At 37.6% G+C, this 25,778-nt stretch overlaps 3 protein-coding genes across 3 annotated transcripts; 2 read left to right on the top strand and 1 right to left on the bottom strand.

Annotated features, from left to right (window-relative positions):
- Window positions 1-1,788: 1,788 nt before the first annotated feature.
- Window positions 1,789-14,117, top strand: LOC134825355 (uncharacterized). Its single transcript, XM_063837535.1, has 21 exons — window positions 1,789-1,925; window positions 2,157-2,348; window positions 2,618-2,768; window positions 3,140-3,271; window positions 3,683-3,794; window positions 3,937-3,995; window positions 4,176-4,262; window positions 4,566-4,643; window positions 4,914-5,059; window positions 5,281-5,376; window positions 7,922-8,048; window positions 8,773-8,844; window positions 9,042-9,124; window positions 9,584-9,747; window positions 11,108-11,262; window positions 11,460-11,596; window positions 11,779-11,869; window positions 12,019-12,123; window positions 12,259-12,365; window positions 13,034-13,153; window positions 13,566-14,117. The coding sequence occupies exons 1-21, from the start codon at window positions 1,791-1,793 to the stop codon at window positions 13,752-13,754; spliced, it is 2,538 nt and encodes an 845-aa protein (XP_063693605.1). The 5' UTR covers window positions 1,789-1,790; the 3' UTR covers window positions 13,755-14,117.
- Window positions 14,118-14,410: 293 nt separating this feature from the next.
- On the top strand, window positions 14,411-20,186 carry LOC134825104 (dynactin subunit 2-like). The gene is made up of 12 exons (XM_063837243.1): window positions 14,411-14,497; window positions 14,840-14,939; window positions 15,200-15,302; window positions 16,321-16,423; window positions 16,576-16,651; window positions 16,889-17,031; window positions 17,256-17,321; window positions 18,008-18,124; window positions 18,358-18,423; window positions 18,910-19,012; window positions 19,331-19,422; window positions 19,942-20,186. The coding sequence occupies exons 1-12, from the start codon at window positions 14,411-14,413 to the stop codon at window positions 20,053-20,055; spliced, it is 1,170 nt and encodes a 389-aa protein (XP_063693313.1). The 3' UTR covers window positions 20,056-20,186.
- A 744-nt stretch (window positions 20,187-20,930) lies between these two features.
- Window positions 20,931-25,645, bottom strand: LOC134825037 (testis-specific expressed protein 55-like). The gene is made up of 2 exons (XM_063837117.1): window positions 25,498-25,645; window positions 20,931-21,218 (listed from the first exon to the last, which is right to left on the bottom strand). Exons 1-2 carry the CDS (start codon window positions 25,626-25,628, stop codon window positions 21,101-21,103), a joined length of 249 nt encoding a protein of 82 aa, XP_063693187.1. The 5' UTR covers window positions 25,629-25,645; the 3' UTR covers window positions 20,931-21,100.
- Between the last annotated feature and the right edge of the window lie 133 nt (window positions 25,646-25,778).

Here is a 25,778-nt window from a genome sequence, read left to right as displayed (position 1 = left end):
AAATGATATGCATAAAATCAAAAATTGGAATAAAAACTGATACGCCGCCCATATTATAATTGACGCGCCGCGCGGTTATTTCGTATTTGTACTGATTTATACCACACTGTAAAATCGAGCGCTACATAAACAACCTGTTTTAAATCCCCTATATTTGTTTCTTTGAATTTTCAGATAGCTACTTCTTCTCACTCTTTTGGGTTTTATTTGGGGATCCAAGGCTTAGTGTTTATGGACACACTGATTGAAAATAATATGAATGCGAAGCTTAAGTTACCCTGAAGCAGTTATTACTTCGAAGACATTTGCAAAAGTTCTTGAAAGTTGAAACTATCTATACCAAATTATGGCAACATTTATATTGAAACTTCAGTTTTCAGCATAAACATAGTTTTTCTATGTATAATCTATCTATAATTTTGCTATGTTGCTACTGAAGGAAGTTGGGACAAAGTCTAAAGAGGAACTGCAAACCCTGATGGGGACAGGGATATATGTGCTGTTTAAATTTACTCTTCAGGTGACATTATCTTATCAGAGAATCAGTCACTGTGTAATTTGTTAAATGAACTTGAAGACTTTGTCAAGATAATACGGTAATAGAGTTCAAACGACAGAAGCGAAATATTTCGATTAAAATTATATTAATTTTAATATTATAACCCAATATTCATTTCTTTTTCTCCCTTAAATTTAAACCCCCGGCCCCCACTTAGACATTTAGCCATGATTTAGTATTGAACACCCAAAATACTTACTGTCCTTAATAATCGTAAAGACCATTTGTTACAAAATAGCTGCTAGAATAATGCATGCCAAATATTCCCTCTTACACCCACAAATTATAATGCCTTCCTATCAACGCCTCTAATTTGGTCACTAATCAACCAGACTAGCGTTCTGGTGTGTACAAAAGCTACCAGCCAGTACATTCCTTGCCCCACTAGTTGATTGTCAAAAAATCATACAGCTCAGAACAAACGGCCATTTACCACTAAGAGCATTATATGTTTTCATTTGTTTAAATCTTATGCTGTAAAATGTGCTAAAACTTTGATTATTTGTTTAATTGAGATCGTTTTCGGTTTGTTTAGTATTGATTTAATTTTTAGCTGCTTGTTTTGAATTAAGGTAATAATTTTGGGATTTATACAGTTTATTTCAGTTTTAAGAAATTTAAGCTATAACTGACTTATATAACATAAATTAACTACATAAAAAGTGATAAATCGTACTACTGAATTTACTGTTCTATAATTGATTGAAATAAATTTTCGTGCACATACAGAATGAATGGTTAATAATTTAATATATATATGTAGACCAAGGTCTGTGCACGGGATGCTTCCTGGAAGAATCCAGGGGCACCCTACCTAAAGCCAAATTGAGATATAATAATCATATTCCTAAGAAATAATCAGAAATCGAATACCAATCAAATAATATGATATACGTATAGGAGTAGTAACCATATTTACTATGCAAAATGCAAAATAGAAAGAGACATTGGTCCTGAGAGGTGGTACAGCTGCCAATAACCCCAGTCATTAGCATCAGGTTAAATTGCTTTAATTGAATGATTATCACTAAATAAAACTTCGATTATACAGTCATAAAACTCACCTTTCAGCTGGGGTCCCGTAGGATGCGTTTCCGAGGGTTATCAAAGGGTGATGTTTTTGTTCCTTAATTATGATAAGATTTATTAATTGGTATATACATTATACCCTGAATCAGATAAAATCAAGTATGTATCATTTTCTTAATAAGAAATCATTACCTAGTAGGGAATGGCTACTCTGATTGAAGCAGTGCAGGAAGGCAACCCAGAGGCAGTATTCACTCACTTAAAGCGAGGGGCGGATCCTAATGAGTGTACTAGACTTGGCCTGTCAAGTCTTCATCTGGCGGCTGTGCACGATGAAGTAGGTTGTCAATTTCTAGCTAGTGTTTTAATATCAATTCCGTCTTTATCAAAGTTATTTGATAGCTTCTATTTCAATTAACATTGTAATGTAAGAAATTGAGCTTTATACCTAATAGATTCAATACAACCTCTTTTTGGGTGCTACCACGCCCTAAAGGTAGGCAAATTATCATTATGCTATCCTGTTGAAAAGAGAAAGAAGGTTCAAGGTAATTTATATTTCCTTCAGACGGAGATAGTGAAATCCTTGATAAAGTTTGGTGGAAATGTGAACAAGTTGACAGGTTGGGGCTCCAGTGTGCTCCACATGGCTGCCCACCGCGGAGCCCTCTCCATTGTCATTGCACTGCTGGAACGGGGTGCTGATGTCAACATACGTGATGATAACTGTGACACTCCTTTACATCTTGCTTGTTCTGAGGTTTGAATTTTGGTGATACTTTTAATAGGCAAATAAATCTATAGGTTCGACGTCTAGCTAGTATGAAATGCCAGACGGGATGTAATTATCACCAAGTCAAGAGGACATGATGTATAAGATAGCAATTATTTCACTTAATTGTAGCATTGACATCATGCCTGTATTAATTCTGGCCACTCTGTAAATAGTGCAAGTTTATGTTGTTAACCGTTTTGTGGAGTCTCAAATTGAATTTGAGTAATATTTCAAATAACTTATCTCAACATCAGGGTCACACCGATATAGTGAGGGAGTTATTAAAGGCGGGTGGTGACACAAAAGTAAAGAATAATGCTGGAAACACAGCCTTTGAGGAGAGTTTAGAAAGTGACAACTCCGCAGAACTTCTCAGTGTTTTAGATTCGGCTAACCCCAAATCTCGTAAGCATCATTATTGTTTGTCATTATTATTTTCTAAATCAAGATTATTGGTATGGTGTCGTTATGAACGTGGACTTTCATTTAAACTGTAACTTTAGCTCAATCTTCTAAGAGATAAAACAATGCTCCTTCTCCAATAAAACAAGATTGTTGGTACAGTGTCATTATGAACGTTGACTTCAATTTAAACTGTAATTTTAGCTCAATCTTCTAAGAGATAAAACAATGCTCCTTCTCCAATAAAACAAGATTATTGGTATGGCGTCATTATGAACGTTGACTTTAATTTAAACTTTAATTTAAACTGTAACTTTAGCTCAATCTTCTAAGAGATAAAACCATACTCCTTCTCTGACCACACAAAAATTCAGAAGTCCCAGAAGAGTTGCCTCCTCTTTTGGAAGGATGCACGCCTCTGTTAAACCAAACAGAGTTCGTGCCTGACTTTGACGTACCCACCAATGAAAGCTATTCCAGTATTATAGACCAGTTCTCACTCCCAGGTAAATTATGTGTAGTATGTAGTTTGCTAATTATGCTAATTGTATTTGCTAATTATGCTAATTATGTTCGCTAATTATGCTAATTATGTGTAGTTTGTGCTATAGTTTGCTTTCCTTTAGACTGTCCATTATTTACGATGTTATATTAGGTTCTGTAAAATAAGCATGGTGTACCAGTAAACAATATATTTGTCCATGATGTCTGAACTGATATGAAAGTGCATAATTTTAGTAACTTCATACAAATATTTGTTCATAAAATCTGAACTGATTAAAAAAGTCCATAGTCTTGGTATTTCAACACTAATTCTCGCTTGAATGACTTAAATGTACATCTTTGTTGGGTATATTTTAATGTCGAAGCGTGTAATAAATGTTAGAATTTATTTATTTATTATTTAAACACTTCAGGTGGAAAGCTCTCTGAGTTTGACGAAAAACCACCGAGTGATTTATTACAAAGTTACACAGGCACTAAGTCAATGAACCAAGCTCAAAAGTTCTCCTTTGTTAAAACAGATAGGTGTGTTATTTCATAACCAAATTTTAGTGAATCAGATAAAAAAGAAGAAAGTGAATTAAAATAATTTAAAATGCCTAAACATTTTTTTTCAATGGATTTTAATGGAGATTTTTAATGGTTGATAAACCGAGTGACTTTTCAGACAAGACAAGATTGAGCAACCTGACCTAGCGAGAATACTATCAACGAAACTTACTTTAGGTACTAATTAAAAGATAACAGAAAGATGAACGTTCATAACGTATCGTTTTCTATACCATCCTTTTAAAATTAGTCATCATATTGTACAATATATAATGTAATATTTCTTATGTTGCACGTTTATAATTGCTGTTTGTAGTAGAACAGACATTACTTGATGTTAAAAGGATTTCTTTTCAGGGCAGAGTTTTTCAGGAAGTATAGATTTGTTAACGGCATCGTGTTCTTTATCGCAAATGCTAAACTTCGAGAATAAAAGTATTACTGGTTAGTTTTAATTTGTAATTCATACAACTTATTTGGGATGAGAAATAGTTAGTGGATTGCGTACGTGTAGTGGATTGTGTGGATTGAATAGTTTTAAAGTGGATTGGGACAGTATTAAATAATTGAAGGTTCTATGATTATTCTTGAACTTCTCGCCAAATGATTGATGGGGAAAACAGTAATCATGTTCATCATGCATACAAAATCACTGTTGCTTATCTTATCTTATCTTATCTTATCTTATCTTATCTTATCTTTTCTTATTATATCTTATCTTCTCTTATCACCACATACTCCCACTAGGTAACAGTATTGACAGCGCAGTGTACCGTGAAACGTACGAACTCTTCAAACAGATAAACTCTGGTACGCATGACCCAGGTAAGGGCACTTAGTGACGTCATCAGGCACTTAGTGACGTCATCAGCCACTGAATATCCTAGATATAACTTATTAGTCTCGTTTTTGTAATGTTGAGCGTTCAAATTTTCTGATAATAACGTAGATACGACCAAAGGAAACTGCTCTTTATAGATAGATGGACAAAGTTTTAATGCAACTGAATAGTTACATCATATTTATAATTCGAACTATTTGTTTAAATACATATTTTAATTTATAGTAGTGTTGAAAGTATTAAAGTTAAACCAGGTGAAGAAATAGGGGACATCAACCCAACATTTCCGTCAAACATGGGGGACTTTACTAGTTCTATGAGCAACGGGTCCGCTCTCATGTCTCAAGGGTTGAAGTCTCAGCTTGGTGATAGCTTTCTTCATAGCTCCGTTAACAGCTTTGTAAGTGTGTGATTTAATTGATCGATTAATTAATAATTAATTAATACAGATTTGTATGTATCATTGTGCTCTTATGAAAATCACTGTACTCAATTAGTTTTGTGATACAGCCGTGAACTATTACTGACCTTCAGTTTGACACTATCCTGTAGTAAATATTTATAATTTATCTCATTCCTTATTTGATTTTATATCTAAATTTGTTTAATTTTCAACTTCAGTCGGTGTACGGCACAAAAGAATCCTGTAACACTGCTGACAGTACACCTATTATAAAGAAGGAGCCTAGTTCCTTCAGCCCTCCTTCCCAAAATCAAGTAACTTAATTTTATTTGTAAGCAGTCAAATATATGGGACTTCTAACTCAAGCAAATTAAAATGTTCAACCTATTCAATTCCCAGAAAATCCCCACCCTCCATAACGTTTTCCAAATTTTCACTGTATCACCCTCAAGTAGATCACCTCATATCACCCCATCTCCAGGTAGATCACCTAATATCACCCCCTCTCCAGGTAGATCACTTAATATTACCCCCAAGTAGATCACCTATATCACCCCCTCTCCAGGTAGATCACCTAATATCACCCCCAGGTAGATCACCTAATATCACCCCAGGTAGATCACCTAATATCACCCCAGGTAGATCACCTAATATCACCCCCTCATCAGGTAGATCACCTAATATCACCCCAGGTAGATCACCTAATATCACCCCCAGGTAGATCACCTAATATCACCCCCAGGTAGATCACCTAATATCACCCCCTCCTCAGGTAGATCACCTAATATCACCCCCTCCTCAGGTAGATCACCTAATATCACTCCCTCCTCAGGTAGATCACCTAATATCACCCCCAGGTAGATCACCTAATATCACCCCCTCCTCAGGTAGATCACCTAATATCACTCCCTCCTCAGGTAGATCACCTAATATCACTCCCTCCCCAGGTAGATCACCTAATATCACCCCCTCCTCAGGTAGATCACCTAATATCACCCCCTCCTCAGGTAGATCACCTAATATCACTCCCTCCTCAGGTAGATCACCTAATATCACCCCCAGGTAGATCACCTAATATCACCCCCAGGTAGATCACCTAATATCACCCCCAGGTAGATCACCTAATATCACCCCCTCCTCAGGTAGATCACCTAATATCACCCCCAGGTAGATCACCTAATATCACCCCCAGGTAGATCACCTAATATCACCCCAGGTAGATCACCTAATATCACCCCCAGGTAGATCACCTAATATCACCCCCTCCTCAGGTAGATCACCTAATATCACCCCCAGGTAGATCACCTAATATCACCCCCTCCTCAGGTAGATCACCTAATATCACCCCCAGGTAGATCACCTAATATCACCCCCTCCTCAGGTAGATCACCTTATATCACCCCCTCCTCAGGTAGATCACCTAATATCACCCCCTCCTCAGGTAGATCACCTAATATCACCCCCAGGTAGATCACCTAATATCACCCCCTCTCCAGGTAGATCACCTAATATCACCCCAGGTAGATCGCCTAATATCACCCCCTCTCCAGGTAGATCACCTAATATCACCCCCTAGCCTCCCCAGGTAGATCACCTAATATCACCCCAGGTAGATCACCTTATATCACCCCCTCTCCAGGTAGATCACCTAATATCACCCCCTCCCCAGGTAGATCACCTTATATCACCCCCTCATCAGGTAGATCACCTAATATCACCCCCTCTCCAGGTAGATCACCTAATATCACCCCCTCCTCAGGTAGATCACCTAATATCACCCCCTCTCCAGGTAGATCACCTAATATCACCCCCTCCTCAGGTAGATCACCTGATATCACCCCCTCCTCAGGTAGATCACCTTATATCACCCCCTCTCCAGGTAGATCACCTAATATCACCCCCAGGTAGATCACCTAATATCACCCCCAGGTAGATCACCTAATATCACCCCCTCTCCAGGTAGATCACCTAATATCACCCCCTCCTCAGGTAGATCACCTAATATCACCCCCTCCTCAGGTAGATCACCTAATATCACCCCCAGGTAGATCACCTAATATCACTCCCTCCTCAGGTAGATCACCTTATATCACCCCCTCTCCAGGTAGATCACCTAATATCACCCCCAGGTAGATCACCTAATATCACCCCCTCTCCAGGTAGATCACCTAATATCACCCCCAGGTAGATCACCTAATATCACCCCCAGGTAGATCACCTAATATCACTCCCTCCTCAGGTAGATCACCTTATATCACCCCCTCTCCAGGTAGATCACCTAATATCACCCCCAGGTAGATCACCTAATATCACTCCCTCCTCAGGTAGATCACCTTATATCACCCCCTCTCCAGGTAGATCACCTAATATCACCCCCTCATCAGGTAGATCACCTAATATCACTCCCTCCTCAGGTAGATCACCTAATATCACCCCCTCATCAGGTAGATCACCTAATATCACCCCAGGTAGATCACCTAATATCACCCCCAGGTAGATCACCTAATATCACTCCCTCCTCAGGTAGATCACCTTATATCACCCCCTCTCCAGGTAGATCACCTAATATCACCCCCAGGTAGATCACCTAATATCACCCCCTCTCCAGGTAGATCACCTAATATCACCCCCAGGTAGATCACCTAATATCACCCCCAGGTAGATCACCTAATATCACTCCCTCCTCAGGTAGATCACCTTATATCACCCCCTCTCCAGGTAGATCACCTAATATCACCCTCAGGTAGATCACCTAATATCACTCCCTCCTCAGGTAGATCACCTTATATCACCCCCTCTCCAGGTAGATCACCTAATATCACCCCCAGGTAGATCACCTAATATCACCCCCCTCTCCAGGTAGATCACCTTATATCAGACCTGTCCCCGGTCCTGCAACACGCTACTGTGTCCGCTGTTAAAGCCGCTCTGGTTAACATAGCAAGAAGTGTACCGCCTCCCTGGCCTGATGAGTCTGGAGCTATCGGTGGGTAAGATGCATGTTCTTAGATATTATCATTAGACATAATTAGTAATTACAGTGAATAAGATATTATCATTAGACATAATTACTTAATTAGTAATTACAGTGAAACCCCGATTTACTGCGCCCGCTTTACCGCAAACAGACAGCGTGAAAGTTTGCTTTAGCATAATAATGGAAAGTACAGCAGGCCCATAATGAATGAACTACCTACCCATAACAAACTACTTCATACTGTTATCACATAGCAACGGTTGCTACGTAACCACTGTTATCAGGGCACATGTAGTGTAACCTGAGCTGTGTATGTTATACCCTCTCCTACCACTCAGTTACTGTTGTTTGAGAGCGTGTATTGTCACTTGCTGTATAGTTTGAGAGCGTGTATTGTCACTTGCTGTCACTTGCTGTTTGTAGTACTTCTGTTTGGGTAGTTTGCCGGTTTTTAATTATCGATAAAACGTATCTACCCCTGAGTTTGATGTTTATTGGCCTGCTGCACTAGAATGAATCCCTTCCTTGCGCGGCTTTTGCAGTAATAAAGTTGTTAGTTTTATAAAGTGGTTAGTTTTATAAAGTGGTTAGTTTTATAAAGTGGTTAGTTTTATAAAGTGGTTAGTTTTATAAAGTGGTTAGTTTTATAAAGTGGTTAGTTTCATAAAGTGGTTAGTTTACTAAATAAGTAAAGTTAGTTTACTGAATAAGTAAAGTTGTGTATTTATTTCAGAGGTTTCTAAGGGAGAATGGTTGTACGGGGAAGACTATGTGCTGGTTTCTAACACCCCCCTCAACGTACAAAGTTAGTTACTCTGTTATTTGGACTTTTGATTAATCAATTAATTGGTTAATTAAACTCGCATGAATTCGATATTTTGATAATCAGACTCGCATGATTTGCTTAGATATACCATTTTTGGGTTAATGTTGAAGCATGTAATAAATGCTAAAATTTATTTATTAGCTATTTATTACTGTCAATAAACTGTTAATTTTCAGATGTGCACGAAAGAGAAGGAAGTTGTTCCCTTGTATTTAAGATCCTGCACCAACACTACGGCCCGCTGGTTCTTAAAATGATGGTTTGAACTTAATTAAACTATTCGCTTATTCATTAATTTTTCAATGTTATTTCTAGTTCAAATAAACATAACAATTGTAGTGTGTTTTGTTTAATATAAAATTGCATTCCTTCCTAGTTCAGTTTTAGAGACTTGAAGTCAGTGATAAAAATTACCCAAATAATGAACTTCAGTAATTTATTTACTTTAGTGTACTTCACTACTTCATACAATCTACTTTCCACTCTTCGCATGCATGCATATTTGCGTAGTTGTAAGGACAGTAAGGTTAACATTCTTTGTGTATTATGATCTGTCATATTCTATCAAGTTGTTGCTCCCGCCTTCAGTGTTACTGAACAATTATAATAATGTACTTTTTGGTGATTTTGTTTGCTTGTTTTTATACCTAGCGGCCGTACGAATATACCCCCCTCTTAACAACAAATATTTACTTGCTCTGTAAACCAATCGTCTCAGGTAAATCTGCTGAACCAATCAGAGCACGATACCGGTCAAAGTGGAACTATATTTCTGAAGAAACAGTTTAGCGCTGAACACTCTGTCCCTGTTTCACTACCTTATCATCCTAATGTTGTTCAGATGTTACACTCTTACAACGCGTCTACCACCCCTTTCAAACGGTCAGTGTACTGACAAACAAACTGACAAACATACTGGCAAACATACTGGCAAACATACTGACAAACATACTGACAAACATACTGACAAATATACTGACAAACATACTGACAAACACACTGGCAAACATACTGACAAACATACTGACAAACACACTGACAAACACACTGACAAACACACTGACAAACAAACTGACAAACATACTGACAAACATACTGACAAACACACTGACAAACAAACTGACAAACTTACTGACAAACATACTGACAAACATACTGACAAACATACTGACAAACATACTGACAAACAAACTGACAAACATACTGACAAACAAACTGACAAACATACTGACAAACAAACTGACAAACACACTGACAAACACACTGACAAACATACTGACAAACATACTGACAAACATACTGACAAACATACTGATAAACATACTGACAAACATATTGATAAACATACTGACAAACATACTGACAAATATACTGATAAACATACTGACAAACACACTGACAAACATACTGATAAACATACTGACAAACATACTGACAAACACACTGACAAACACACTGACAAATATACTGATAAACATACTGACAAACACACTGACAAACATACTGACAAACATACTGACAAACATACTGACAAACATACTGACAAACATACTGACAAACATACTGACAAACATACTGACAAACATACTGACTAAATAACATACTGGCAAAAACACTGACGTCTGACAAGCATAAATTATTATGAAGATGAATATACCCACATTCACAATGACAAACTTACTGACAATCGGTGGACCTGCCGTACAAGCACAATATGAAATAACATTCAAACAAGCATACAGCTGATCCAGTACAGGGTTGCCTTGTCAGTTACTCTGATTGTTTTGTCAGTAACTATGGCTATTTTGTCAGTTTAAAGTTACTGATCTGATAAAGTCTATCTTAGTACACTGATCTCAATACTCATCAGTACAAGACATTGAGGCACTGACAGGACGAACATACGGACAAACTTGCAAACTATTGACTTACTAAAGAGTAAAGATTGGTTGTACCATATATTGTAAAAGTTTACACTTTCAACAGAGACTTACTACAGCTCAGGTACTGACTACTTACTTACTACGCTACACCTGTATTGACAATTATCGCGTACAGTAGGTTCCTGACAGGTAATACTGTAGCCTACAAGTTGCATGTATAGTCTTATTATTGTAGGCGGGGTTATTCAAGTGGAGTGGACTGTTTGACTCCGGTGAAAAAAGCGAAATACTTACCACATTTTACCACATTTTACCACAATTTACCACATTTAACACCTCACAAATTGTCCACTTGACAGGTATTTGCCCCTGCTGGTACCCTCTGGGCTGGATGTAGATGTGGACATGGCGAGCAGGACCTCGTTCCTAGCGATGAGAGAATACCCTTTTAGTCTGAAGAACTTTGTTAATAAATTTGTGGAACAGAAAGTGAAACTAGCCTTCATGGATAAGGGTAGGTTTTATTTCACTTCAATGATACCCAGCTTATGATAATATCTAGTCAGGGGTTCAACTGGCTGTTTGGATAATTAATTAATTAATTACTGGCAAACTAATTGTTTTTATTTTCCAGACCGTATAGTCAGGGGTTCAGCTGGCTGTTTGGATAATTAATTAATTACTCGCAAACTAATTGATTTTATTTTCCAGACCGTATAGCAGAAGAGCTCCACCTCGTCCTCCTCCTGCTAATACAGTGCTTGTTCATGCTACACCACATGAAGAAACACAATGTGGTGCACAGGGATATTAAACTTGATAACTTTATGATGCGACACTCTGGCCAGGTTTGTTCTCGGGGGGAGGTGGCTGTTTTTAAATAACTTTTTATCACTTTTTACAGCGTTTAGATATTATATAGTGTAGAATAGTGTAAGTCTAATTTAAATTGTCCACTGACTGAGCTTGTATTTTAAATTTTGAAGTCAAATCATTGTACTTGTTTATTAATTGATTTGTTGTTATTTAGGTGATACTGATTGATTTTGGTTGGGCTGTTAACTTGAATAATTCTGATGGTTCGCCCGCAATAGCTACTGATAAAAACGAAATAATCGCAGGTAAACCATTACTATTTAACTGATTTTAAACTTAGGTAAATAATTAACGAAACAATTAAAAGTGAAAATACATCGAGTGATAATATCCAACTCAGAGACGAAGTTGATTCGTTAATGACTGCTAATTAATTAGTTAATTACTATTTCAGGTAACCCAGTAGCATGGTCTCCTGAAATTAGTTTCCATCACAACAGTTTCAATGAACCTGTACTGTTCAGCAGTGTATATGATAAGAGCGATCTCTATACCTTAGGTAATTAACTTATTAATTGGTTAATTAATGAACTGGTTGATTAGTTGATGAAAAATATAATGAATAAATTAAACGTTTTAATCATACCAAAATCCTAATTTTTCCTCCAAATATTAAAAGATCCCCCTTTTTCAGGCAAGACGTTTCTATCAGTGTTTGAAGTGTTAGGATTTGTTGAGAAAGACTCCTCGGGATTTGCTCAGTGTCCTGTCGACTTAGCTTCAGTGCCTCATCTTGTTGAGGTTTGTTCTACTTTCACTTTCACTTTCACTTTCGTTTATATCAAGAATACAGTTTCCACCTAGGATTCTCACCCTGAATCGTTATCCTAATTCTTACCTTCTTTTTAATTCATAACGGTAAATTGTTAGCATAAAATTATCCATCTAAAATGCTAAGTAGTACAATAATTGTGGCAATGTATAGGAACTAGCAATTAGCTAGAATGCCTGCACCATGTTTTGTACATTTTTGTACAGGAACGTTGCTTTGCGCTGTTTAATGTGTTCTCTGTCTTTTTTCGGAGTTTCTATCGCTTGAAACTCTACTTACAGATTATTTTACAACTTTAGGTAATACAATACTGCTCCCGTTCACAAAATGTTAACTTATAATTTAATAACTACGTGTGATAACAATTTTTTTAAATTCTGCCTGAGAATAGACTTTGGGCCACCAAAGTCTGTGAGTCCGTTTTGAGTTTTCAGAAGTTTCGGAGAATTTTGATTTTGAGGTGATCGATAAATCGCTATCATGTGATAAAGTAAACTCGCACCACTTTCCTAATCCCAACCATTACACCCATTACACATACTAGCAGGGTACCCGTCCTCCGGACGACAATAATTGATTTAAGTATATTTAACAGGGTAATCTTAACGTTTTGTCTCACAAACTCCTCCTCCAACAGAGTATCTCACTGCTTCAAGACATGACATTGTCTAGTCCAGATCAAAGAATATCGGTTACCAGTACTCTACTTTCACTTGGTGCTGCGCTCTTCTTCCCCGGCTGTGATACTCCTGCTCAGGTCGTTTAACTATTAGCTCGTTAATTAACTAATTAGTTTGTTATATAAAGATGGTTAACTTTGGTGAAGGCTTCAGCGTCTTTAATGTTCACCATTTTAAAGGTCTTTAATTTGAATCGCAACTCGTCTTTAAATTTGTTGGTGGAAGTATGGTCAGTGTGTGAAATGTGATTTATATTACATCCCATCTATGTTGAGACTTGTTGTGGCGTCTTTATAAAACAAACTGAGTATAGCCCGTTAAATAGCTTATCTTTTGGTTACATTAATTATATGACATTTAACAACCTAAATGAACTGTTATCTTTTTACCCTGCTTTAATCCTTCTTTTTCGTCGCAAGTATTCGCCGCTTTTAACATATTATGTACCTTAATTGAATTAATTTACTAATTAGATAATTACCCTTGCAGATATTGTCTCAGTACATAAAGATGACCCTGTCTGATTCCACATCTCATAGTCACGCTGTAACGGATATAGAGACTTTAGCTGTTGTAAAATCACTCCACGCAATTGTCGGAAAACAGTTCATTTCAACGGTAACACCCGAGGATTTGATTGGGGCTTGTATCCCCCGTGCAGCAAATGCTGTTTCCTGATTGGTTGGTTGGTGTCACGTGAGATGCATTCTGTGTTCTTATTGGCTAGTTGAGGTAACATGAGGCCAACGCTGTGTTTTCATTGGGTTTGGTTGCTGCCACGAAGTAAGATTGGCACTTTGCAATCTGAAGCTGGACTCCATTCTGATTGTTTATGGAATGAGGTATATCTTGTCCCTTCTTCGATCCTGTATAAACATTTTGACGATTTTCATGAACATTTTGATAACTGACGTTTTTGCCTGTTTTGCAATTTGAGTTTCATTCTTTGAATTCCCGATGTATCACCTTTTTAGCTTTGTTAAATTGTACGATTTTCATTTGATAAGTTCATAATCATGATTTATTGTATTTCAAACTTTTCACCTGTCTTTATTTGCCTCTACAGCAATCTCTAAAATATTTACTCGCCAACGCGGTCACGATGAAAATGTTACGAGTTTGTCCGGCTCCAAGACATTTTGCTTATCATGACAGCGCGCATTGAGTCTATATTGGCGCGTTTTAAACGTGCGTGCACTTTTCATAAAACTGCTGACTTACGTACAATCAGTACTATTTCTCTACATCGTACACACTACACAGTACACATGCTATCATAATACATGCGTTATTCACAAGAACATTTTCATTTAAAAAATAAAACTCTCATTAGAATGGCGACCAATAAGGACCAGTTAGCTTACTTGGGAACCACGACGGTCTTCGAGACGAAAGATGTTACTATCCCTGAATATAATCAGGTGAGATCTGTATAATGTTTAGGCATTTATAAATGTTCTCTTCTTTTTATTTCTATAACTTCTATAATAATACATGTTAAGTTTTCATTTCAAAAAATGCCTGTTTTATTTTTGAACTTGTCTGAGAGAATCAGCAAATTACCGTACCGAATACCGATACATAACTTACTATTTTCACAGCACAAATTCGAGAATTAACATGATTCAATGAAGAATTGAGTCACAAGCAACCGATTTCGTTTTTCTGAATTTTCGTGTCGCGAAAATGAATTACTCGCCCAAATTAACTGTCGTGTCTTAAAGTATTTAACAGTAATAACCCAGTAACCAATCATAACCCAGAACGCGGGCCACGACAGTAATGTAATCGAGGAGATACAGCTAGATCTAGCAGCTGCCCAGGCTAAGTTTGGCAAGGAAACTGTCAACGCTAAGGACGTTGGTAAGTCTTATTATGTATGCACATAAAATATATTCTTATCTACGCATAATTATATAATATACATTCTTATTTATCAGATATTATATATTCTTAAAATTTATGCATTCTTATATACGAGTGTTATATTCAACAACGGAGAGCTTAAGATTAAGAGAGGCTAATTTCTAATTTGGATAGCTAGTTATGATCAGTGTCAAAATGTAAAAATCTCTAGGTAAAGGGTTTCTTATCGAAAAATAACTCAAGAATAATAAACCCAGATTTCTCGGACAATGTAATGAAGACACATACCAGTGGTTACGGTATAGGACAGGTGCAGTACGAGTTATTGTCCTGTACAACCAACGAGACTCCCCTTCAGAGGTAGGATATTGTTGAGAAGTTTAGAAGTAGGTATTTTCACGGTTATCGCTCAATCTGCGGACCACCTCCTTGGTGGTCTGCACCAATCGATTATCAAGTTAGAGTTTCTGCACTGTATCCAGGAGTAGGGGAATTGTCTGGAAGGGTGTCTAGTAGGTTTCCGAGAAATGTCTTGAAGATTGCCAGAGTCTTTCGAGTATTGCTAATTTTAGGGAGAACATTCCATAGTCTTCCAGCTCTCATTGTGAATGAGTAGTCGGGGGGTGAGCGTGCAGCTGATGCTTTTTTGTGAGAGAAGTATTACTCTAAATCCCAGTCTGGTATTCTCTCTGAACTGTACAGCTAGGTCATTTGGATATATACCCTGGAGAACTTTCCACATATGTATGATGGTGTAGCGTTCTCGGCGTCTTTGCAGGGATGTAAGTTTCATTTCCTTCAGTCTATTCCACTAGTCGGTGTCTTTGAGCCCTAGAATCCGTCTGGTGAACTGGCATTGTACGCTCCTGATAAACTGTATATCATAGGTCTTGTTTGGATTCCAGAGCGGACAGCAGTACTCCACTCTGGACCTAATCAAGGATTTGTTAAGCTGGAGCATGACAGGTTTTGTCCTGTCTTTGAATACTCCAAGGTGCCATATTGTAGGATATTGTAGGATATTGTAGGATACTGAATTATATGTAGGATATTGTCTTGCTTTTTTATGATTCCGTAGATCATGCAACTAGCCCAACTAGGATACTGTTCAGAAGCACCCTACATCCCACCTGATTGATCTACTGTTGAAAGCACAAGTCGTGTGTTATGTACTGTTTTGGAATAAAGTAGCTTTAAGAACAGCTTAACTATTTTTAAAGTCGGGGTCCGGACTTGTTTGCATGAGACTCGTCGACGCAGATTAATATGGTTAGAACTTAGAGTATGATCATTTTCCCACCCTAGAGCCCCACATCTTTGCGCCCACAAATCCCACCCCGACGAGTCCCGGACCCCTAAAATTCAAAACAAACTTCAGGTACCAGAGATTAAAATTGGAGATATCGGAGTTCTCGGCGGATCTTGAGAAACTCAAGACTGAAGATGTGGAGAACACCAACAATGTGAAACTCGCTGAAGAGGTATTTTATTTGTTATAGTTTTACCAGGAATTCAGTCGAATCTTATTGCAGACGAGTTTATGTTACAAGATTGTCACAAGATAAACGGCACTATGGTTGGTCGATGTTTTCACTTAATACGTAAATTTGTTGTTAAATCGCTGTTATTCCAGGTACGGAAACTATCGAACAACCTCAGCGAGATGAAAGTTGAGCAAATGGTCGGAAATTTGAAACTTAAAGAACCAGGTAATATATTTTGAATACTAAAACGAGGAATCTATTTATGCATATTCCTACTGTCGGAAACCGAACCAAGTTTGCTCGATCATCGCGGGGCTCACCATTTAGGCAAATTTTACCATCCAAAAATGTGTGAGAACAAGTTTCCCATCTAAATAATGGCGAACGATCCCCATACCAACCAAATTCAAGTCCCCGATTCACTTTTATTGACAAACTATCAACAAACTCCTCTTCTTCCAGGCCATGCAGTCCTCACAAAGCAACTGGAATCCCAGATATCAACCTTCAAAGAGAAGTCCGCAAAGGAGGGTGCCAGCGCGGGTTCCCTCACCTATGAAGTGCACTACCGGGGGGACCATGCAAAGTTTGCTGAGGCTGCCAAGGTTTGTGGTATTAAAAAAGGGATGTTTTTTATCGTTACTCTGTTTTGATAGTAATGAAAAAAGTGGATATTTTTGCAAGCGACGTGAATTTAAAGATACACATCGTCATCAAGAAACGTGTATTTTTTTAGAGCATTTGTCTGAAAATGAATGTGTCGTAAGTTTTTAAATTATATATCCATAATCCGCTTCTTTCGTGTATTTATCATGGTTTATCATTTCAGTTGGCGTCCCTTGAGAAAAGGATTGCTGATATGGAAAAGAACATGGGAAAAGATCTCAAACTCTTGGTATGTGCTCAAAATTAACAAGAATACAGATTAGCTACTGTCTCCGCAATCTGTCAACCTTTTATTAAAGAGAAGCTCATTGTCAGATAAGTGGAGTTAATTAACCACATATTGCACATAATTCACATATTTCATTATTATATAACTTTATTCAAATCAAAAATAGAACATAAAGAACATCTTGATGACCTGATAAGTCACCAAGAGAAAAATAACACAGAATAAACTAAATCATGCTTAACTCTCTCCATGCTTTTCTATCTGTTGCAAAATGTCTTAAATGGTATAAATCGTCTGTATTTACAAGTCTAAAGTTTCTGTCACTTAAATCGTTCAAAATAGTTTTTAACAAGTTTGACTGGTGTCGTCCGACTCTACCTCTCATCAAACTCTGACTCTCTACAGCAAAATGTAAGGCAAGCTGGGCAGGTGAGTTATTATCACTGCGGAGGATGTGACCGAGCATTCTCCACCGTGCACGAGCAACACGCTCACTTAGTGGAACAACTTCGCAGCGTTTGTATAGAGTCACATTTCGTATGACAATAGGGTAGGTCATGCCGATGATCGTACGGAGATGATTCCTGTGGCAGACATCAAGTTTTTGAAGGAGTTGTTTAGATATGTTGTTTACATATTTCAGAGTAATAATATTAATTAGATAATTAATATTTCACATAATTCAGAGTACGATATCAGCCGACTCCTCCGAGAAGAGTGTAATGGGTGCCATTAACAATATCCAGACAAAGCTTTCTCTTATTGAGCCAAGTGATTACACCCACATTGATACGAGACTTCAGGTACCAATTTTTTAGCAGTTGACTGTAACATATCATTCAAATTAAACTTCTAAATTCAATAAATCTAATTTGTTAAAAATCAAGATAAATCGCCCAACTGTTTACTTTTTGCAGGGAACATACTCTCTATTGCATTTTTTCCCTTCTAAATTCAAAATTGGATTTGCAACTTCTGTCGTACCTGATATCAAATACTTAAACACTGAACATTGATGTTTGAACCTTTCTTGCAGGCTGTTCTTCACAAGATGGATCACCTTAAGTCTAAAGCTAAGGACATTCCTGAGACTAACAACAAGGTAAATAACTGTGCTGTGTTACCATGGTTACAGAAATCTGTGCTGTGTTACCATGGTTGCAGAAATCTGTGCTGTGTTACCATGGTTACAGAACTCTGTGCTGTGTTACCGTGGTTACAGAACTATGTGCTGTGTTACCATGGTTACAGAACTCTGTGCTGTGTTACCATGGTTACAGAACTCTGTGCTGTGTTACCATGGTTACAGAACTCTGTGCTGTGTTACCGTGGTAACAGAACTCTGTGCTGTGTTACCGTGGTAACAGAACTCTGTGCTGTGTTACCGTGGTAACAGAATTCTGTGCTGTGTTACCATGGTTACAGAAGTTTGTGATGTGTCTTCAAACCTTCATAAGAATCTCGATTTGACAAAGAAACCTGGTTTTTTATAAAACTAGCATATTAAGCTGAGTCTCATTCCTTAATGAAGAGCACAAATAATTCCACTAGTTAATTAACTAAATAATTTCACTAATTATTTGTTCAGGTTTCGGAAGTGTTTGACACAGTTAGAAAGATAGAGCCAGTAATATCGACTCTTCCAAACATTGTTGATAGACTGACAGCTCTCAAAGTTCTTCATGAACAAGGTAAACGTCATATAATGATCTTGAAGATTGTTGCAGTTGTTTTTCAGATTCTCATTAAAAATGTGACATCCTATTACCATGTAATCATGATAATCGAATTATCAATTAGGAAAAGACCTTAGTCTCATCTATTGAAATCTTTACATGGTGTTGCAATTATTATCGAACTGCAAACATGATAGTATCCACAAAAATGATTTATAAATTGATACTATCATGGTAATGTTGTGATGATTAATTCATCTTATTTAAGTATAAGCAATTAATGATATTATTCATAATTCACTACACAATGTAATACCATGATTCCCCTCTCAGCTGCCCAATTCGCCAGTAACCTGACAACTCTTGAAACTACCCAAGCAAATGTAACCAAGAACCTTGCTAACCAAGGTGCTCTCGTTAAGAAGGTGAGATCCTGTTATAATATTTAGGGGGGTCATCTTAAATAAGATCATTCAATAACAAGATGTGAGCTGCTAGCGAAGTTTAATGAAGTCGTTAAATAAGATCATTCAATAACAAGATGTGAGCTGCTAGCGAAGTTTAATGAAGTCGTTAAATAAGATCATTCAATAACAAGATGTGAGCTGCTGGCGAAGTTTAATGAAGTCGTTATATAAGATCATTCAATAACAAGATGTGAGCTGCTAGCGAAGTTTAATGAAGTTGTTAAATAAGATCATTCAATAACAAGATGTGAGCTGCTAGCGAAGTTTAATGAAGTCGTTATATAAGATCATTCAATAACAAGATGTGAGCTGCTAGCGAAGTTTAATGAAGTTGTTAAATAAGATCATTCAATAACAAGATGTGAACTGCTGGCGAAGTTTAATGAAGTCGTTAAATAAGATCATTCAATAACAATATGTGAGCTGCTGGTGACTTACAATTCATTTTGATTAACTGTTCATCGTGATTAATCTCAGGTTGAAGACAACATCGCTGAAAATCTGAAGCAAATCTCCGAAAACTGTGCGAACGTAAACGCTAGGATCGATAAGATTGCCGCAAAGGCAACTCCCAAGAGGGGCAAGAAATGATTTATCTAGTTGAACTTCGACTGGAACAATATTATCGTGTTTGACTTGATTATTTGTGAACAACTTGTAATCGTTGTTTTGTGTATTTGCTATGTATATAGAACAATAGGGCTATTGTATTGCAGAAGCGATGATCATTGTATTTTACCTTTGACACTGAAAATATGCCGATACAGAGTTCAACCTTCAATTTATCGTACTATTTTAAATTCTTGCTAAAAATTAAATTACTTTTGCATTGATTTCGTGGTTTTATCCTTTCCGATTTGCTAGCTGCAGCTTAAAAATGAGAAGCTATTTTAATATTTAGTCATTATGACCACCTCCAGTCCTCGCATAACCTTTTTACAGAATACTGATCATGGTCTTGTCACGTGACTCTTGTGCAATACTGATCCAAACCTAGTGGGTTTTATTTTTGATATTCCAAGATCTTCTTATTAAATCTATGGTTTTGAAGATTATTCAGCTGTTTTAATTGGTTAATCTGCATTATTGTATGGGTTCGGAACTAACTTCATTGATGATAGGGCTTAATTCAATCTAGCAATAGTCAATACCCTATAATTTAAGTTGGGGTTCACAACGTTTAATTTCGTGTATGCAGCCAGCGCGCAGGCTGTTAGCAACGAATTCACACACGTGCGCGCGGCGTAACACAGCTCTGCCCGTAAAAACTTTTACCATAATAAAAACATTCGGCGGCAGCGCCAGAGAGCCGTCCGTCAGCTGATTGCTGATTTTTTGGGAACCAACAATTTGTTCGAAATCTGTTCAAACGTGGCAATCATTTTTCTTCCACTAATCCGTTGTAGTGACTTATGGGCTTTTAAGTGCTGGCCCAAAATCCAGCAAATTACAACATGGAAGCTCAATTTGCATCATAATCGACAAAGAATGTGAATTCTAAAAAGTATGACAGCCAGTATATTATATATCTTACAATATTTACAAATGTACAAAGTTCTGAATTTCTGGTTCACTCCCCATAAAATGTAGAAAGTTCTGGAAGTCCCCTGTTAAATAATAACCCCGAATTAGTTAATCACTTTTTTTCCTTCTTATCTTTTTTCTCTTCCTTTTTTTCTTCTTTTGGAATTGGATGGATTTCTCCTTCGTCTCCCTTGAAGATTCCTCCGTTGTCGACCAATTTCTCGATCTCACTGAAAAGTACAAGGTTAATCGATGAGGAGATAAGTTACAGATTCAATACTGAGTGATGTTATCAGATTAAGATGACCTCTGTACCATTTAACTATGTACAAATAAAAATAGAGTGGCACCAGAGGCCAAGTTCACAAAGATTTGCTTATTCTGAGTTTCTAAATGAAAGATAATTAGTTTCACGTCAATCTGTATTCTATCAATAAACTGCATCAATAAATAAAGTATACTTCAAAGGACGTGTTAATTTCGGCCGGCGTGGGATGTGTTAGTTGCGGCCAGGAATCAGGGGGAAATCCCACGCCGGCCGGAACTAACATATCCGGCTCGTATTGTTTCTCTTTGTCCTGCAAGTTTTTACAAATATTCCTCGACCCCTGGCCTATTCAAAAGATAAAAAGAAAAACATATACCCAACCTCTATCTATACTTCTACAGATATAGATTATACTTGTGAGGTAAGGCATATTGTTGACACATGACGACAATAAACCAATCACCATCCACTACAGACCAATCAAACCCCAGAATCACTGTCACGTGTTAAATACCACCACTTACTCGATGATATACTGAACAATCAAACCCCAGAATCACTGTCACGTGTTAAATACCACCACTTACTCGATGATATACAGACCAATCAAACCCCAGAATCACTGTCACGTGTTAAATACCACCACTTACTCGATGATATACTGAACAATCAAACCCCAGAATCACAGTCACGTGTTAAATACCACCACTTACTCGATGATATACTGAACAATCAAACCCCAGAATCACTGTCACGTGTTAAATACCACCACTTACTCGATGATATACTGAACAATCAAACCCCAGAATCACTGTCACGTGTTAAATAACACCACTTACTCGATGATATACTGAACAATCAAACCCCAGAATCACTGTCACGTGTTAAATACCACCACTTACTCGATGATATACTGAACAATCAAACCCCAGAATCACTGTCACGTGTTAAATACCACCACTTACTCGATGATATACTGAACAATCAAACCCCAGAATCACTGTCACGTGTTAAATACCACCACTTACTCGATGATATACTGAACAATCAAACCCCAGAATCACTGTCACGTGTTAAATACCACCACTTACTCGATGATATACTGAACAATCAAACCCCAGAATCACAGTCACGTGTTAAATACCACCACTTACTCGATGATATACTGAACAATCAAACCCCAGAATCACAGTCACGTGTTAAATACCACCACTTACTCGATGATATACTGAACAATCAAACCCCAGAATCACTGTCACGTGTTAAATACCACCACTTACTCGATAATATACTGAACAATCAAACCCCAGAATCACAGTCACGTGTTAAATACCACCACTTACTCGATGATATACTGAACAATCAAACCCCAGAATCACTGTCACGTGTTAAATACCACCACTTACTCGATGATATACTGAACAATCAAACCCCAGAATCACAGTCACGTGTTAAATACCACCACTTACTCGATGATATACTGAACAATCAAACCCCAGAATCACTGTCACGTGTTAAATACCACCACTTACTCGATGATATACTGAACAATCAAACCCCAGAATCACTGTCACGTGTTAAATACCACCACTTACTCGATGATATACTGAACAATCAAACCCCAGAATCACTGTCACGTGTTAAATAACACCACTTACTCGATGATATACTGAACAATCAAACCCCAGAATCACTGTCACGTGTTAAATACCACCACTTACTCGATGATATACTGAACAATCAAACCCCAGAATCACTGTCACGTGTTAAATACCACCACTTACTCGATGATATACTGAACAATCAAACCCCAGAATCACTGTCACGTGTTAAATACCACCACTTACTCGATGATATACTGAACAATCAAACCCCAGAATCACTGTCACGTGTTAAATAACACCACTTACTCGATGATATACTGAACAATCAAACCCCAGAATCACTGTCACGTGTTAAATACCACCACTTACTCGATGATATACTGAACAATCAAACCCCAGAATCACTGTCACGTGTTAAATAACACCACTTACTCGATAATATACTGAACAATCAAACCCCAGAATCACTGTCACGTGTTAAATAACACCACTTACTCGATAATATACTGAACAATCAAACCCCAGAATCACAGTCACGTGTTAAATACCACCACTTACTCGATAATATACTGAACAATCAAACCCCAGAATCACAGTCACGTGTTAAATAACACCACTTACTCGATGATATACTGAACAATCAAACCCCAGAATCACTGTCACGTGTTAAATACCACCACTTACTCGATGATATACTGAACAATCAAACCCCAGAATCACTGTCACGTGTTAAATACCACCACTTACTCGATGATATACTGAACAATCAAACCCCAGAATCACAGTCACGTGTTAAATACCACCACTTACTCGATGATATACTGAACAATCAAACCCCAGAATCACTGTCACGTGTTAAATACCACCACTTACTCGATGATATACTGAACAATCAAACCCCAGAATCACTGTCACGTGTTAAATACCACCACTTACTCGATGATATACTGAACAATCAAACCCCAGAATCACAGTCACGTGTTAAATACCACCACTTACTCGATGATATACTGAACAATCAAACCCCAGAATCACTGTCACGTGTTAAATACCACCACTTACTCGATGATATACTGAACAATCAAACCCCAGAATCACAGTCACGTGTTAAATACCACCACTTACTCGATGATATACTGAACAATCAAACCCCAGAATCACTGTCACGTGTTAAATAACACCACTTACTCGATGATATACTGAACAATCAAACCCCAGAATCACTGTCACGTGTTAAATACCACCACTTACTCGATGATATACTGAACAATCAAACCCCAGAATCACTGTCACGTGTTAAATACCACCACTTACTCGATGATATACTGAACAATCAAACCCCAGAATCACTGTCACGTGTTAAATACCACCACTTACTCGATGATATACTGAACAATCAAACCCCAGAATCACTGTCACGTGTTAAATACCACCACTTACTCGATGATATACTGAACAATCAAACCCCAGAATCACAGTCACGTGTTAAATACCACCACTTACTCGATGATATACTGAACAATCAAACCCCAGAATCACTGTCACGTGTTAAATAACACCACTTACTCGATGATATACTGAACAATCAAACCCCAGAATCACTGTCACGTGTTAAATAACACCACTTACTCGATGATATACTGAACAATCAAACCCCAGAATCACAGTCACGTGTTAAATACCACCACTTACTCGATGATATACTGAACAATCAAACCCCAGAATCACTGTCACGTGTTAAATACCACCACTTACTCGATGATATACTGAACAATCAAACCCCAGAATCACTGTCACGTGTTAAATACCACCACTTACTCGATGATATACTGAACAATCAAACCCCAGAATCACAGTCACGTGTTAAATACCACCACTTACTCGATGATATACTGAACAATCAAACCCCAGAATCACTGTCACGTGTTAAATAACACCACTTACTCGATGATATACAGACCAATCAAACCCCAGAATCACTGTCACGTGTTAAATAACACCACTTACTCGATGATATACTGAACAATCAAACCCCAGAATCACAGTCACGTGTTAAATACCACCACTTACTCGATGATATACTGAACAATCAAACCCCAGAATCACTGTCACGTGTTAAATACCACCACTTACTCGATGATATACAGACCAATCAAACCCCAGAATCACTGTCACGTGTTAAATAACACCACTTACTCGATGATATACTGAACAATCAAACCCCAGAATCACTGTCACGTGTTAAATAACACCACTTACTCGATGATATACAGACCAATCAAACCCCAGAATCACTGTCACGTGTTAAATACCACCACTTACTCGATGATATACTGAACAATCAAACCCCAGAATCACTGTCACGTGTTAAATAACACCACTTACTCGATGATATACTGAACAATCAAACCCCAGAATCACTGTCACGTGTTAAATAACACCACTTACTCGATGATATACTGAACAATCAAACCCCAGAATCACTGTCACGTGTTAAATAACACCACTTACTCGATGATATACAGACCAATCAAACCCCAGAATCACTGTCACGTGTTAAATAACACCACTTACTCGATGATATACAGACCAATCAAACCCCACAATCACTGTCACGTGTTAAATACCACCACTTACTCGATGATATACTGGACAGGATCAGTAGGTTGATGGTAGACAATGTTAGCAGTTAGATTGTGAAACAGGGGCACTATATGGTGTTCCTCAAGGTACTGGAGAGCTTGGGAGTAGGGGTCTGAATCAGTCATGGTGTGTGGGGTAACGCTAAACTGGCAGATAATTGGTTAGTTAATTATTCAGATAATTAGTTAATTAATTAGTCAGTTAACAATGGCCTGCCATAACGATAATCCACCTTCATCATGAGATGAATTGGAATACAAAGGAATTGGAATGTA

This window comes from Bolinopsis microptera, chromosome 13 (genome assembly GCF_026151205.1).
Source record: "Bolinopsis microptera isolate Bmic1 chromosome 13, MBARI_Bmic_1.0, whole genome shotgun sequence".
Lineage (NCBI taxonomy): Eukaryota > Metazoa > Ctenophora > Tentaculata > Lobata > Bolinopsidae > Bolinopsis > Bolinopsis microptera.
Note: the sequence above shows the minus strand (reverse complement) of the source record. Positions and strands in the feature narration are given on the sequence as shown.